The sequence below is a fragment of the Nanorana parkeri genome, unplaced genomic scaffold (genome assembly GCF_000935625.1).
Source record: "Nanorana parkeri isolate BGI_ZX_2015 unplaced genomic scaffold, ASM93562v1 scaffold494, whole genome shotgun sequence".
NCBI classification, from domain to species: Eukaryota; Metazoa; Chordata; class Amphibia; order Anura; family Dicroglossidae; genus Nanorana; species Nanorana parkeri.
The window spans coordinates 876,796-893,293 of NW_017306762.1; the positions used below are offsets into that span (position 1 = coordinate 876,796).

General features: G+C 44.5%; 1 protein-coding gene across 1 annotated transcript in view; it reads left to right on the forward strand.

The window, feature by feature from the left end:
- Positions 1-5,705: 5,705 nt before the first annotated feature.
- ADORA2B (adenosine A2b receptor) overlaps positions 5,706-16,498 on the forward strand; it is a 68,822-nt gene continuing 58,029 nt past the window's right edge. Inside the window, exon 1 of the mRNA XM_018561042.1 lies at positions 5,706-6,195. Within this exon, the coding sequence (XP_018416544.1) occupies positions 5,870-6,195 (326 nt within the window). The 5' untranslated portion in view covers positions 5,706-5,869. The remainder of the gene's footprint in view (positions 6,196-16,498) is intronic.

The following is a 16,498-nucleotide window of genomic DNA, read 5'->3' on the forward strand; positions in this document are numbered from 1 at the left end:
AATTCCTCAGACAGCAGGATTCACACTGAGATGGAGGGTCAGAGACTGAGATGGAGGGGCAGACTTAAAGTCAATCAGGTTTCTGCATTTATATGTACCGGCATCGTTCTGTTGCTGCTCCTTCAGTGCCCTCTCACAAGCTGTGAGTAGGGAGGTGGCCTATCTGTGATACTTAAAGCAATATTAAAGCCTCCTTTTTAAAAAATATTAGCTATAGGGATGCCCCCCTTTGCCTGAGGCTGTTGTTGTTTTTCTTTAAAATCTTTTAATTCCTTGTTTTCAAGTGGGTCCCTGTAGCGTTCTTCCCCCCGCCCCCTGTACGGGTGCTACAATCGTTCTAATGGAGGCACCTGTGCGCGCTCATGCCCACAGTGGCTGTGTGCGTCCATAGACACACACAGCCATGTAGCAGGCCACTCCCCTTCTCTCTTTGATTGACGGCAGAAGGAGCCTGTGGCTCCTCTGCCATCAGTATGCTCCCCCTGCAACCATGAAGTACGGGGAATGGAGGATCACTTCGGGACAAGCAGCGGGGACAAGCGTCGCTGACAGCTATGTGTGGGAGGTGGGAGGAGGGGGGACAAGCGTCGCTGACGTATATGGGTGGGAGGTTGGAGGAGGGGGGGGGGGTGTTGGACTGGGAGAGAAAAAAAAGCCCAGACCTTAATACTACTTTAACTGTCTGGCAGGGCAGTATGGACAAAAATACAAATCTCTTGGCAGGTAAAATGTCTCATATATAGGTATTTAATTTAGCTGCTTGCCTGGAGTTCAGCTTTAGGAAATACAGTGCAGTCCAAGACACACTCCAGCCTGCGACTGGACAATGAATGAGTGGCAGTGTAGCGCCCTCTAAAATGTCGCTATTCAATTTAGAGATACCTGCACTGTAATCAGTCTGGATACTGATTATACAGAGCTCTACATTCTATAGGTGTCCCTGAGTCTGCTGGATCGATTGCTCCTACTGTTGCTGAGGAAAAGGGAGCCTTGGCATACAGTGAGGGGGGATCCATCCTCAGCTTATGACTATGCATCTGACCCTAGCCAATCCCTGAGTAGGATGACTCAGAGGCATGGTTGAGGGCAGGTAATAAAAGGTCTGGGGACACTGTGGAGAGCTCTCTTCCCCCTAGGGGCCTCGCCCTAGGAGGACTGTGTTTGATGCAGAGCAAATGGCCTGGGCCTCAGCACATGGCAGGTGCTGAGGGACCTAGAGGCCTAGGATACACTGATACTTTGCTGGGCCCATGCACGTGGCAGGTGATGGGTGCCTTGTTCTAAGAAGATACTACCACTAAACTGGAGTGCTCCTTGGCAGTTGCAGATGCTGAGGGCACAGAGATTCCAGATCCTGTTGCTAAGGAAAATACCTGATGGAAGCTGGGTCGGGGAGGAGTCCGCTTGTTGAGGGATACCGCAGAGGAGCTGATGAGAGCGTCCGTCTGGGACCCACAAGGGAGATCCCACACCCTATTCCAGGTATCTGTTCACAGTACTACTACTACTATTGGTCCCTGGGACCAGATCACAGTGATTTCAGCCTTAGCCGTTGCTAAGGGAGAAAGCTGTCCTCAGAAGATTCCAATGGCATCCTACAGATCCTAAACACTCTCTCTCCTATTGATGTTGCAAATAAATACCCTAAAAAGACCCTAAGACTCGTGCCGTTCTGTCCGTGAGTGTCGGTGTGCTGTTGCTGATCAAAGGGGACCGGTAACTGGAACCAACAGGTAGGAGAACCTATTTCAATATTCAGCGGCTCCTTCGGGGGTGAGCGCTACAACAGCAAACCAATGATGCCATCCCTCTGCTCTCCCCACCTATGTACATGTTCACAGTGTTAAGGTGGCCATACACTAGTACATCTTCGGCCGAAATGTTTCGTTTCTGTTATGAACCCTCGTTCGAATATACATGCTTAGACTTCCCCCAAGCATAGTCAAATGTCTATTTTGGGAATCGTTTGTTAGCCATACTAACCAACCAATTTTTGACGAACGATGGAAATAATTTCCATTTGCGCACATGCTGTGTTCTTGCTTAGATTTTTGATGAATAAAAACCCCACTGATTCATTGATTTTCATTCGGTCAGAGAAACATTTTCCAACCTGATTGAAAAATTCCGATCACAATATCAAAAATAAAAATCGCTGATAGCATCAGCTGTTCAATTTATAATCTAAGGATGTTCGTGGACAATTTTCATCCGAAAATCTACTAATGTATGGCCACCTTTAGACTGAAAAGTGTACAGCAATAGTGCCCTGATTGGCCCATATTGCGGACACTCCCACTGTGAATACTGAAAGGGATTACTGGAAACCAATTTAAAAAAAGGTTTAGGTACTTATTCTATGTAAAAATATATTTAATTGTGTTATTTGAATATAAAAAACAGATTAAGGTTTTTTCAAATCTGAAAATAAAATCAATTTGTGCATTGTCTCAAAATGTCATATTACTGGACAGAAGGGAGGTGACATCTATCTAACAGACAGCAATGAAAACCTAACATCGGTTCTAATCCTTCCAAATCCAGAAAAATAGATTGGTCCTGACTTCTACATTAATCACCAAAGTATATAGGTTAACCCTGTAAACCTGTGTCTATCCCACCTGTCATGTCAGGAAAGGAGCTCAATTTTTTATGTACTTACAGATATGAGACAACTGCGGTATGACGGACTGAACCGTCACTGGTGCTGTTGGAGGAGCCTGGGGGCTAGCCTCCTTCCTACTGACTATGGACCCAGAACTATGGAGACCCCCCTCTGACCTCTTGGGGTTACAATGAACTATTCTACCAGGTTTATGTGTGGAGGGATGTACTGTACATTTTCCCTGGCATTACATTTGGATGACCCTGTGTTTATTATAGGTACAGGCTGTGAATCCAGGAGCACTGAAGGGGGATCATTCTGGACATTGAACTGTTACAGTTTATTGGTCCCTTTGTTGTATTGTGTTGATGATGGGATTAGGATAGCTGATTCTAGGAGTAGCTGACTCCGGGTGTAGATGAGTAGATCACCCTATGATACACTCAGGAGATAATCCCATCACATATGTCTCCTCTCTCCCTATTCATTCATTAAGGCATTGGGGAGGGGGAGGGGGTGTCTATTTGCATGCTGTTCATGTTTGATTGCATTATGTGTTTAGACTTCTTGAACTGTATATATACTGAGCTGGTCTTCAATAAAGCAGATCTTGGTTTCCACCTCAACATTGGTGTTGTCTAATGATTGAGTGGTTTAGCGTTCTGTCCTAATATATTGGTTCTGTCCAATATTTAGGCAGGTTTGGGCTGAGGACACTGGAATTCGGGTTCCAGCGGAGAGGAAGCTATTTTCTGACGGAGGTACCCAGTCGGGGTACCAGGCGGTACGTCACATGCGGTTTCTTGTCTATATTTCAAAAGGTGACAAGAAGAAGGTCCATGGATGAGCAATGACCACATAGCAGACCTAGGTGCTGGAGATGAAGTGGCAACTAGTCACACATGGTCAGATCTCTTATTGGTAGATATGACAATCCTTCCTGATCTCCTAACTGCTGATGCTTTTAAACAGTATTCAGGTAGCATCTGATCATTATATCAATCTAGCTGGAAATTTTCTACCAACAACCTGCTGTTCTCCATGTCCCCACATAAATCAGTGTTGGGTACAGAAACATCATCATTTCCAAACAAGCTAAAGGTCTAAAATGTTACAGTTTACTATATTATTCCCTATGGAGCAAAGCTTCTCAACGGGTGCTGCCTGTAACCCTGGGGTGATTTTAAGAGGTGGGGGGGAAGGGGTGGTTAAGGGGCACTTCGTGCATTCTCACCAGGGCTGTACATTCTCACCAGGGCTGTACATTCTCACCTGGGCTGTACATTCTCACCAGGGCTGTAAATTCTCACCAGGGCTGTGCATTCTCTCCAGGGCTGTGCATTCTCACCAGGGCTGTACATTCTCACCTGGGCTGTACATTCTCACCAGGGCTGTGCATTCTCTCCAGGGCTGTGCATTCTCACCAGGGCTGTACATTCTCACCTGGGCTGTACATTCTCACCAGGGCTGTAAATTCTCACCAGGGCTGTAAATTCTCACCAGGGCTGTGCATTCTCACCAGGGCTGTAAATTCTCACCAGGGCTGTGCATTCTCTCCAGGGCTGTGCATTCTCTCCAGGGCTGTGCATTCTCACCAGGGCTGTACATTCTCACCTGGGCTGTACATTCTCACCAGGGCTGTAAATTCTCACCAGGGCTGTAAATTCTCACCAGGGCTGTGCATTCTCACCAGGGCTGTGCATTCTCACCAGGGCTGTGCATTCTCTCCAGGGCTGTGCATTCTCTCCAGGGCTGTGCATTCTCACCAGGGCTGTACATTCTCACCTGGGCTGTACATTCTCACCAGGGCTGTAAATTCTCACCAGGGCTGTAAATGTACAGAGGAATAATAATAAAAATAAATAATAATAATAACAATAATAATACTAATATGACATGCCTCCTCTCAGGATGAGCGGTTTAGTATTAGGTTGTATAGTATATGGGAGTGCCTCCATGTACAGAGGAATAATAATAAAAATAAATAATAATAATAACAACAATAATAATACTAATATGACATGCCTCCTCTCAGGATGAGCGGTTTAGTATCAGGTTGTATAGTATATGGGAGTGCCTCCATGTACAGAGGAATAATAATAAAAATAAATAATAATAATAATAACAATAATAATACTAATATGACATGCCTCCTCTCAGGATGAGCGGTTTCGTGTCAGGTTGTATAGTCAGAGCCTCACACAAATCTTAGACTTATTTATTATTTATTCTATTCTCAATACAATTGAAATGATAATAACAATAATAATAGGTCGTGATTATAAATATTGCCACCATTAATGATCGCTGTGATGTATAATATTTGGTAAGATTGGATGGCACACACACATTTCCCTGTCAGTGCCCCGACTTGTCACTGTTAAGATTCAGCTCATAGTATTCATATGTCAGTATATTCCCTGCAGAGGACTCGGAGCCTGGCCGCCAGCAGCGGTGTATGTGTGTGTGTGAGCTCCGCTCAGCGCTGTGTAATGATCGTCTCCTCTCTCCGCATACAATAAGGTGTGATCGGTGTGTCAGTGGGAGGTGGGGGGCGGGTCTTATGCTGGCGGTGACCTATAGGAGAGTCCTATAGCTCCGGGGGGCGGGGCGGCAGCATCAACAAGCATCCACTGACGCGTTTCCTAAAAGTGCGCTGCCTATAGTGTATAAGTGCCAGAGTCGAGCTGTGGCTGGAATCTACGCTGCGATCTCTGCGGAGCGCCTCTGGATTTGGCTTTAAATTCCTGGACAACTTTGCTGACACTTTGTCCAGATGAGGTTCCCTGGACGGTGCCATGCTCTGAGCTGTGTGATGTCCGGGCTGCGGTGCCCTAGGGAGCGCTCAGAGCCCTCTTGAAGTAGGTGGCCCAGGTGGAATAAGAGAGTCTTGTGCCCCTGTCCTACTGGGGTGCCATCAGGGAGACATGTGAAGAAGCTGTACGTGGTTGGATGCCTTGATCTGAGATGACATGGTGCTAATTGTCCAGTTCCAAGAGGGTCCCCAATGAGTTCCAGCAGATGATGGGACCACAAGTGACGCTGTGAGCATTCCTGCAGGGACAGAGGAGTGACAGGTGGGCACCCTTCTCATTGAACATAAAAGCCACATTCCTGCTGGACTGTGATCAGGACTCTATGTAGCTGACTGTTTATTGATTCCTGGACAAGGGATTGAGTCTTCATAGAAGGGGATCCATACTCCCTTCCCTCCCACTCACAGATGCCTGTCTCCTTATGTGATCTTCTCAACCAGTAGTGGAAATGACAATAAGTGCCCCTTATATTGCTCTGGAGGTGATCATCGCAGTACTGTCCATTGTGGGGAATGTACTGGTCTGCTGGGCAGTGGCCATCAACAGCACTCTGAAAAATGCCACCAACTATTTCCTGGTCTCCTTGGCAGTGGCTGATATAGCGGTGGGGCTGCTGGCCATTCCATTCGCCATCACCATCAGCATCGGCTTTGAGACTGATTTCCACAGCTGCCTGTTCTTTGCCTGCTTTGTGCTGGTGCTGACCCAAAGCTCCATCTTCAGCCTGTTGGCTGTGGCTATAGACAGGTACCTGGCCATCAAGATTCCTCTCAGGTAAGAGAATTTGTGGAGGTGCCTGAATGGGATAACTACTGAACTCTTCATGGTCTCTATGGAAAGGACCATGCCACCTAGAAAGAAGAGCATTTTAAATTCTAGAAGTGTTACATTTCCAACTCAATAAAGAATTGGGTATATGGTGGCATTGCCTCAATCCCTCTGTGTCGCAGGGCATAGTAAGTTGGCAAGTTTAACAGGTTCAGCAGCAAAGCTACTTTAAAAAGTTATCGTTGTGATATTCTCCATACACATTCAAAACATTTCAATCAACTTTCAATCTCAAAAATGAGTAAACAAAGTAAGGCAGCCAACAGTATAGACTGTTTCTTGGTTCCCATAGGCGATAGGGTGCCTTGGTGTTTTCAGTCTTTTTTGCAGTTGAAAGTTGTTGGAATGGCCATACACACAGCACATTGCATAAAGGACAAGGTGACTGCATATGCACCCGTTTATATACAGATAAAAGTCACGTTACACCTGATCATTGGCTTACAATGACTGTCCCAGCTTTCCCGTGCGGTGGTTGCGTGCTCCAATATTGCTCAAGCAAGATAGCAATCTGGTCTCATGATAACTGACACAGGAGAGAGAGTTTGCTTTGCCCTACAGTCTGAAAGCCTGTTGAAGCCGTAGACCTGGATTGTACAAGCTGGCCACACACCTGTATGGCTAAATCCGTAAGGATTGTGCTGCTAAGATTGAGTCAAGGTAGACACTCCATCATTGATTATTGTACATGGCCAGCTTAAAACCACTTCTGTCAGGGACTTGATGAACTTCTGGATAAAGCTAAGGGATCGCATTTATTTTACTGCTGTCACATTTAGCAGTCTTTAGTCAAATTCTAAACCTGAGCAGGAACTGGTTGCAGTCCTACACTGTGGCATCACATACACTTACTTCCATCTGTCTTTCCCAGCCAGTCATGTCCTTCAAGCTCAGATATCTGACCCACCGTGTCCTATGTGGTGACCATATTGCCATCACTATCAGCAAACACTTCAATAAGTGATTCAGAGACACCATTGTGAGTAAACACGGGCAGACATAAATAATCTTAGCATATATTAGCTGTGCCTTGTATGTATTCAGTTCATAATGTATTACTAGCCGGTGTAAGGGGTAATATGTGGTAAGCAGCTATTATCACGGCCAGTGCAAACATTCATGTATAATATATTGTGCACTCTACACTCTTTCACTAGAAACTTTTAGGAAATGAGTATCAGATTTAAATCAATTATTGACAATGTTTGCAGTCCAAATACTAAACTAATGCTGTACAGTAAGCTTTACAGTACAGTTTATTCACATTGTTTATACATAGAGATATGATAAATGCATTAAAACAGGGGTGCCCATTAGGTAGATCGTGATCTACCAGTAGCTCACAAAGCTGATGCTGGTAGATCACGAAGGGTGTGAATGGTGGCCCGTTTATTCCATTTTGGTATATTTATTTAGCTGTGCACACATGATTACCTATCAGCCTGAGTCTGCTGAGCCAAGCTTCCTGACACCTTTCTGGTGGATACTGGTGGTTGAAGTGCGATGTATTACATCAAAGAATATTAGTTTACACAGCCTGTTGCACTACACTGTTTGCAAAATACAGCAAGGTGAGCCAGGAGAGAGAGTGGGGAGAGACAGACAGGAGTGGGAGGAAAGACAGCCAGGGGAGAGACAGCCAGGGGAGAGGGCAAGGAGACAGCCAGGAAGGCGAAGAGAGACAGCCAGGAGAGAAAACAAGGAAAGTCAGCCAGGAGAGAGAGGAGAGACAGCCAGGAGAGAGAGAGAAGAGAGACAGCCAGGGGAGAGGGCAAGGAGACCGCCAGGAAAGCAAAGAGAGACAGCCAGGAGAAAAAACGAGGAAAGACAGCCAGAAGAGAGAGGAGAGACAGCCAGGAGGATGGGCAAGGAGAGACAGCCATGAGAGAGAGCAAGGAGAGACAGCCAGGAGAGAGAGCAAGGAGAGACGGCCAGGAGAGACAGCCAAGAGAGAGAGCGAGGGAGGTTTTTTTTTCGTTGGTAGATCTCATGTAGCTCGTCATTTGAAAAGTAGACCTTAACACAGAAATTGTGGGCACACCTGCATTAAAACAATTTACCAAAGTATTTGCTAGCAGAATTACTTAACTGTAAATTATGTTTAAAGGGCAGTCAGTCCAAAGTAATATTTCAATTATAGTTGGAGCCTGGTGGAACAAATCATCTTTTGGTCTCTCGAGGACTTCACTGGTGAGTTCTCCCACTATGCTTCACACCCACATTGGGCATTCCCACATCTCCATAATATAAAATGAATTGAAAATCCGACAGGGAGAGCTGGACCCCTTGTAATGGACCTGAACATGAGCATGAAAAACTCATCAGCATATTTTCCAAAAGATACGAGAAACTCTCAGATGATGTAAATCTTTTGGCATATACTAACTCTGACCTTTGAAGTGACACAGTCATACAAGATGGTCATCATCTGTTACCAAACAATCCTCTGAGATCTTCTAGTATGGTGAACCCGTTCAAACACTGCGTTACATATAACATATTAGATGTACATAGTCCCAGACTGTGACACCATATGATACCAAACAATCCTCCAAGATCTTCCAGTATGGTGAACCTGCTTAAACACTGCATAACATATATCATATTAGATGTACATAGTATTATACTATGTCATCATATGATACTAAGCAATCCTCCAAGATCTTCTAGTATGGTGAGCCTGCTCAAACACTGCATTACATACAGTATATAATTTATATGTACTTAGTCCCAGACTGTGACATCATATGATACCAAACAATTCCTCCAAGATCTTCTAGTATGGTGAACCTGGTCAAACAATGCATTATATATAGTATATCATTTATATGTACATTATATAAGTACATAGGCACTGCATTATATTATTATACTTTGTGTACATTGTCCAAGGAACAGGCTGTCTTCCTATGTCATGTGGAACATTGGCTATTTCTGAAAAATTACAATACAGATAATTCATTTAGATTTCTTTGCATCATTAGTATAAGTATACAGGATTTATATAACGCCAACAGTTTGTGCAGCGCTTTACGAAATGGAGGGAGACAATACAGTTAACAATAGAAATGCAATACAGGAGGGTTAGGAGGGTCCTGCTCATGAGAGCTTACAATCTAGTAGGAGGGGCAAGTGATACAAAAGGTGATAATTGTGAGGGATCAGCTGATGAAAGGAGTAAAAGGACAGTTATTATGTTGAGGTGGGATAGGCTTCCCTGAAGAGATGAATTTTCAAGCATCGCCTAAAGGTGGACAAAGTAGGAGAAAATAGAAAAGAGCGGACTAGGGAGTTCCAGAGGATGGGAGACGCTCTGGAGAAATCCTGAAGGATTACCTATGACATTTGACTGTGTTCTCTCAATATCATCATAAGCTTTTGTGGTTATTATACATCGTTCAGTTTTTAGCATTGGCCAATCGATGTATCATAAAAAGTAGGGATGCACAGATACCAATACTAGTATCGGTGCAGATACCGAGTATTTGGGTGAGTACTTGTACAAATGCTCCAATGCCTCGCCCAATACCTGAAATTCCAGTATCAGGAAGCCGGGCAGCGAATCATTACACGCTTCGTTAATGGGACTTTCGGTATCGGCGAGTACCGAAAAAGAAATATCGGTACTCGTACTCAATACTGAAAAAACGTTATCGGTGCATCTCTCTCTAATAACATGTATACCTGTCATTTATGCTCTTTGTTTTCTCTACTCAAAAAGTCCATTCCTTATTGTTGTAGGTCCTCTTGATTCTGCCTATCCGCAGATCTGTTGCTCTTTATAAGTTCTTCTCCAGAGATAGCTTCACTTTCAGTGATTTATGAGGGTTGGAAACAACACATTGGCTAAATATTATTCATCTGTTTTTCTGCCTGTTGCCCATAAACAGTTTGACGTGCAGAGCATTTGTTTTGTTTTATGAAGAATAAAACAATAGAAACTTTCTGGGATGGAAATTCTAACTTTATTGCTGTGAATGGACAATTTGGGTCCAATACACGTAGAGTATTATTTGGCAGGCTTGCACTACCATTGAGTGTGGGAAGAATTTGCTTTTCCTAGCTGACAAAATCATACCCGCTCATTTGTGCATCACCACGTACACATGTGCTGACACGGGTGTGTTCTTTAGCTGATCTCTGGGATGTGGTTTAATATGGGTGATTATTTCTAGTACAAGGAATTATAAAATGGAAAAAACAGGAAAACACTAAAGAAGTTCCAAACATTTAGAAAAGTACATTTTGTGAAATGATCCTAAATGGACCCTTATAGTTACTTTTTTTTTAAAGGCCAACTCCGCCCAAAGAAGATATTTCTGCTTTGGTTGGTTGCTGGCAAACTGAATCTAGTTTTTCATAAGTAAGCTATTCATCCTGCAGTGTCCCGTTCCTCCCAACTGCTCTGACTGTTCTATGCTCCAAAGTAGGTGTCACATTCCCCTCGATGGACTCTTCGTATACAGAAAATAGACAAGTAACTGGGGAACCTAGCTGCCAGAGGGTGACAGCTTCATCATAGGAAGGCTTAGCAGGGAAATGTTTTTTGAGTCTTTGAGAGCTGATAAAGCCTTCCCCTCTTCTCATCAGGAGCCCCTTTTCATATCACAGCCCCCCCCCCCCCCCAAAAAAAAAGACCGTTTTCATTTGACCACCCCCCCCCCCCCCCTTTAACATCTTTATTTGACAGGGGCACTCCACTGTGAAGGGGGAAACCTACTTTTTTGTTTGTTTTTGCGCGATACCCCCTTAAAATCGATGACATTTTTGACTGGGGATCCTCGAGATTTTGCATACTTTTAAAGGGTGCGGTGACTAAATAAAAGTTAGGAAACGCTGATATAAGCCACCAATGCCCACCTTCTATTGAAATGCTTATTCTGCATAAAGATTGCAGAAACCTATTTTTTTCAGTAACTGGACATAAGAGTAGCATGAATTGGTACACTAAAAATGAAATATATGAGATATGCTTTTTTTTAAATTCTTTATTTATGAACATAAACGGCTCAGGAAAAGTTAGAGAATTAGCTGCGAACATCATACAAGTAGGAGCATAATTACCATACAACAGAATGCATATCTAGGCAAATGTGCACCTCAGACTTGAGTATATGCACCCACAGTTGTCATTAAACAAGTGACCTAGCGTAGTCTGTAACAGGTATTTTTTCTCCGATCCCGAGCATGCATCTCTTTATAGTTTTCTAAACAGCAGCATTGCAACATAAACCTAACCTTAAGGTTATACAGAAAACCTCCAACTTCTGTCTAACCGGAGAAGGAGGGAGACGAGAAACGACTATATAATATAGGAAAGAGATAAGCGAAGACAGAAGACGAGTGAAAATCCAGAGAATGAGTAAGAGAGAGGGAAAGATGATTAAAAAAAGGGGGGGGGGAGGGGGATAAAGGGAGGCAGAGTACCGGATCGGGGCCGGTTGGCAATGGGCCCTTTAGTAACCAAAAGACTGGCTGTGTTGGTCTCCAGGGCTTAGGGTGGCGAAGATAAGTCAACGTGAACAAACCTGGGTAAAGTCTGGCGCCTCCAAGAATGCAAGCCATGGGGACAAAGTAGTCACAAAGAGATATGCTTTTTTAACTTGATTCAATAAATTGATTTAGAAGACTGCTGCCTGCTCCATTTATTTTAATAGACATATCTTTTAAAAACGACCTGGCATGTTTTCCTGTTTGTATCCATTTTCCACCAATTAGACACGATGTTGTGTAGTTGTGGTGAAACTACAAATCCCATGATGCTTCTGTCTTTGGGAGTCATGCCTGTAGCTGTGAGAATCTTGCAATACCTTATGGGATTTGTAGTTCCACAACAGTTGGGGGGCCAGAGTTTGCCCACGTCTACCTAAATGTTACAATGTAATACAGAATTCACGCTGGCTCTGTGCAGGGCTGTGTTTACTATAATGGCACTCATGGTCCAGTGTCTAGGGATCAAAGGGTGTTCACACCAAGCCGCAATATTTATAGACTGTGATCACTTTTTTTTCTTACTTTGATTCCTTCTTTTGCTTTACTTCCAGACATGTGTCCTTATTTGTTTCCCTTTTCTTGTAGCCTCTGGATATTTGTGGCTAAATTGAGCAATACAACTGTAGTAGGAAGGGTGTGGAATTAATGCTGAGAGGAGTCACCAGGCTTTGTATCATTGGTGGTCAGCTTACTTGATATAGAGGGCCTCAAGTGTGGCCCTTGACATCAACAACATAATGTGGTCGGAGACTGCAGGCTTGCTATAGGACAGGGGTGGGAAAATCTGGCCCCCCAGCTGTTGTGAAACTACAAGTCTCATGAGGCATTGCAAAATTGACAGTTACAAGCATGACTCCCGGAGGCAGAAGCATGTTGGGATTTGTAGTTAAAGCATAGCTGGAGGGCTGGAGTTGCCTGCCCCTGCTATAGGAGATGGGATAAGACTGCAGATCTGTTACAGGCTTGCTTTTACACTAGGGACATGCTGCAGGAGAGACTGCTAAAGATCACTTCTATACAGTCACTTTAGGTGGCAGCTCACACTACAGCACTCGAAAAAAAATGATGCCACCACGTTTAATAATCCTCTCAGCAAGATTCATTATAAAAGGTCAGAAAAAGAGAAAAAAGAATGGAAAGCATAGAAAAAGCAAGAACGTTTCAAAGAAAAGCCAAATCATGCCGCTAGTAGAAGCCAGTTTAATGACTATATTCTTCACTGTCCCTGAGAAAGCGCCTAGGCAGGGAAAGTAATGACTACCGGTTCCTGGAGCCAGAGGGCCGCACATTAAATATCAAAGGGATGCATGCGGCCCCCTTAGGATGCAGGTTGGCTCTATATAGTACAACTATGTTTCATTTCTCTTGTGTGGTTATCTGTAGGCATGAAAAGCGGCCCTGCATACAAAGCTGACTCCAGTAACTCATTGTAGGTCTATTTCTACTAGAATGATCACATGAGAGAAGGGAAGGCGCTTCAGAAAAGGTCATCACTGTGCAGGGGTCTTCGGGCAGCTTTCCTTCATTTTTCGGGGGCAATGCCTTTTCCATATGTTCTCTTTGTGATGTTACATCCAGTGCTATTGCTTACTCTTTCAGTGAGGACATATAAAAAGTACATCGGTTCCACAAGTTTTAAGAGCAAAAAAATATATTGGTATTCATTATTCTGCTGATTGGTTACTAGGGGCGATCAGCACATTTAGGGCCAGACAGGCTTTTGTTTGCTTTGAAACTGCTGCTTTTCCCCATACAAGTCTATGGGAATGAAAAACAGTTGAAGCAGGTCAGAAAGAGGTCAAATGCAAGTCAAAAATATGTCAAATGCAGGTCTGAAGGAGGTCAGCGCAGGGCAGAAGGAGGTCAGCGCAGGTTAGAAGGAGGTCAAATGCAGATCAGACACAGGTCAGGAGGTGATCAGTGCAGGTCAGAAGGAGGTCAAAGAGGTCAGTGCAGGTCAGAAGGAGATCAGCACAGGTCAAAGGGAGGTAAGTGCAGGTCAGAAGGAGGTAAAATGCCGGTCAGAAGGAGGTCAGCACAGGTTAGAAGGAGGTCAAATGCAGGTCAGGTGGAGGTCAGAAGGCAGTCAGTGCAGGTCAGTAGGAGGTCAAATGGAGGTCAGTGCAGGTCTGGAGGAGATCAAACAGAGGTCAGAAAGTGGTCCGTGCAGGTCAAAAGAAGGTCAGCACAGGTTAGAAGGAGGGCAGACACAGGTCAGAAGATGATCAGTGCAGGTCAGAAGGAGGTCAAATGCAGGTCAGAAGGAGGTCAAATGCAGGTCAGAAGGATGTCAAATGCAGGTCAGAAGGATGTCAAATGCAGGTTAGAAGGAGGTCAGTGCAGGTTAGTTCAAATGCAGGTAAGAAGGAGCTCAGTACAGGTCAGAAGGTGATCAGTGCAGGTCAGAAGCAGGTCAACTGCACCTACAATTAATTCTGAATGATCTCAGAAGCATCTTGAGCTGATGTTGCTGCATTTGCCCATCAATACTGACCCATACTCTGTTAGTACATGACCACTGCCAGTATCTTTTGCTCTAAGCAAAATCACTTTTAGGGCTTTTTCACACCAGCAGCCGCGCTCAACCGCATAGCTGCTGGTGCGCATGTACCCAGCACAGTGCTGATGTGCTCCATCGAACCACATCACACATCTTTTTTTTTTTTAGAACTTTATTGAAAAGTCACAAGTGCTGTTTCATTCAGTTCTATGGGCTCGCCGCAGTGCAGCTGTACTGCGTCTTGCTGCAGTGTGCACCACTGGAACGTATTGTGAACTGTCACCACCCATGACAAGGCACATTGCCTTGTCTTGCAGTTGGGCTGTGCTGGAAAAAGGGCCAGTGCAGCCTGAAGGCATATGGTGAGAAGGGGCCTTAAAACAGACCTAGCAGGTGATTATGGATGTAAATAATACATAATTACAGTGTTTGCAAAGAGCTTTGATCAGAGGAATTGTGAATCCATGGCTTGGATAACATTACACAGTGGGGTGTCCTTGTGCATGACTAGAATGAAAAGCAAAGGCCATAGGCAGGAAGACCGTGCCCTCTTTTTTCATTATAGGTTGGACTATAGACGTAGAATAAAATAATTTTGTTACTGTGAAGTCTCAGAAAAGGATATTCAGCCAGAACAACGATGTACTAATAACATAACATTTCCTTACCTAACCTTTACCAGTCTTACCATGCTGTCTTGTACACTTTATAATTTAATAGACCTGATCAGACACCCCCCCGGCTGTTCAGACATGCCCCTTCTCTGTTTAGACATGACCTCTCTTCTTCAGCACTACAGGTCTATGTGAAGGTAACTGTGATGTGGGGCAGAGGTGTAACTATAGCCATAGCAGCCCAGGCCACTGCTATGGGGCCTGGTGGTGGAAGGGGTCCCCATTAGGCTATTGAGGCAAATTAAGCATAGGACATGTGAAGATAATAGAGTACTGTAGGTTTGGAGTGGTTGCAGTTGACGACAACTCTACAGTGAAGAGACGACTTCAAATGCACAAGAGGAGTCTTTGGGATTTTGGCATCACATTGTTGCTATCTGTAGTTACCGCTCTTATGAGGGGTATAGCTTTCCTCCTCTCTGCTGGCTTAGAAGACTGTAGTAGGGGGCAGGAAGTGCATTTCTACTAAGAGAGGATATTCTAAGGGTTAGTTCACACCAGAAACTGCATCACAACTGCGTGCGTCTGTGCAGTTGCAGTGCGATCTGTTTTTTTAAACTAAAATGCTAATTAGACAAACAGGGTATAGCTTGGCAGTTATCTCCCTCCACTTTCCCATCTTCTGCCGATTGTTTTTATAGTTGGGATGCTTAGGATCATAGAGCAGTGGACAGTCCTCCACATATTTTATAAAGATGTCAGCATCCACATCGGCCATGGCTCCACTATCTCTTCTACCTACAAAGAGGAAGTCCCTGGATGATGATACAATCAATTCTGTGTGGGGTTTTTTGGGATGCGTTCTGGTGCGTTTTGATGTGTTTGCATGCATTTTGATGCGTTCCAGTGCGATCCGATGCAGCTAAAATAGGACGAGCAGTATTTTTTCTGAAAGCATTGTGATGTATTTTGGCTGCAGCAGCCAAACTGAACGGACTGCATCACAACTGCATATGGTGTGAACGAACCCTAAGGGCTTGTTCACACCATAGGCAGTGCGTTCCAGTCAGAATCGGACCGGAACGCACTGCCCACATTGCGGCCGGCTCACTTTTTTGCCGAGCCGGAGGGCCCGTAGCCACGCCCTGCGGCCACAATGCGATCACCCGCACTGGATCGCAAGGCACATTGTGCCTGCAGTGCGGTCCGGGGCGATCAAAATGCTGCAAGCACCGGAACGCACTGCAGGCACAATGTGCCTTGCGACCCCATGTGGGCGATCGCATTGCGGCCGCAGGGAGTGGCTACGGTGCATTTTACTTCAATGGCCCGCCATGCCCCCTCCAGCCCAGCAAAAAAGTGAGCCGGCCACAATGCGGGCATTGCGTTCCGGTCCGGTTCTGACTGCAACACACTGCCTATGGTGTGAACGAACACTTATGCATTCACACCATATGCAGTTGTGATGCAGTCCGTACAGTTTGGCTGCTGCAGCCAAAATACATCACAAAGATGTTGCCAAGTGAAAATCAGTTAACAATCATAACATAAAATCAATATATAACTATAAAGAGAACAGAAAACTTGTGAGACTTTGAGTTTGACTTTGTGAGACAAGTTTTCTATCTGAGTTTTCATTAAC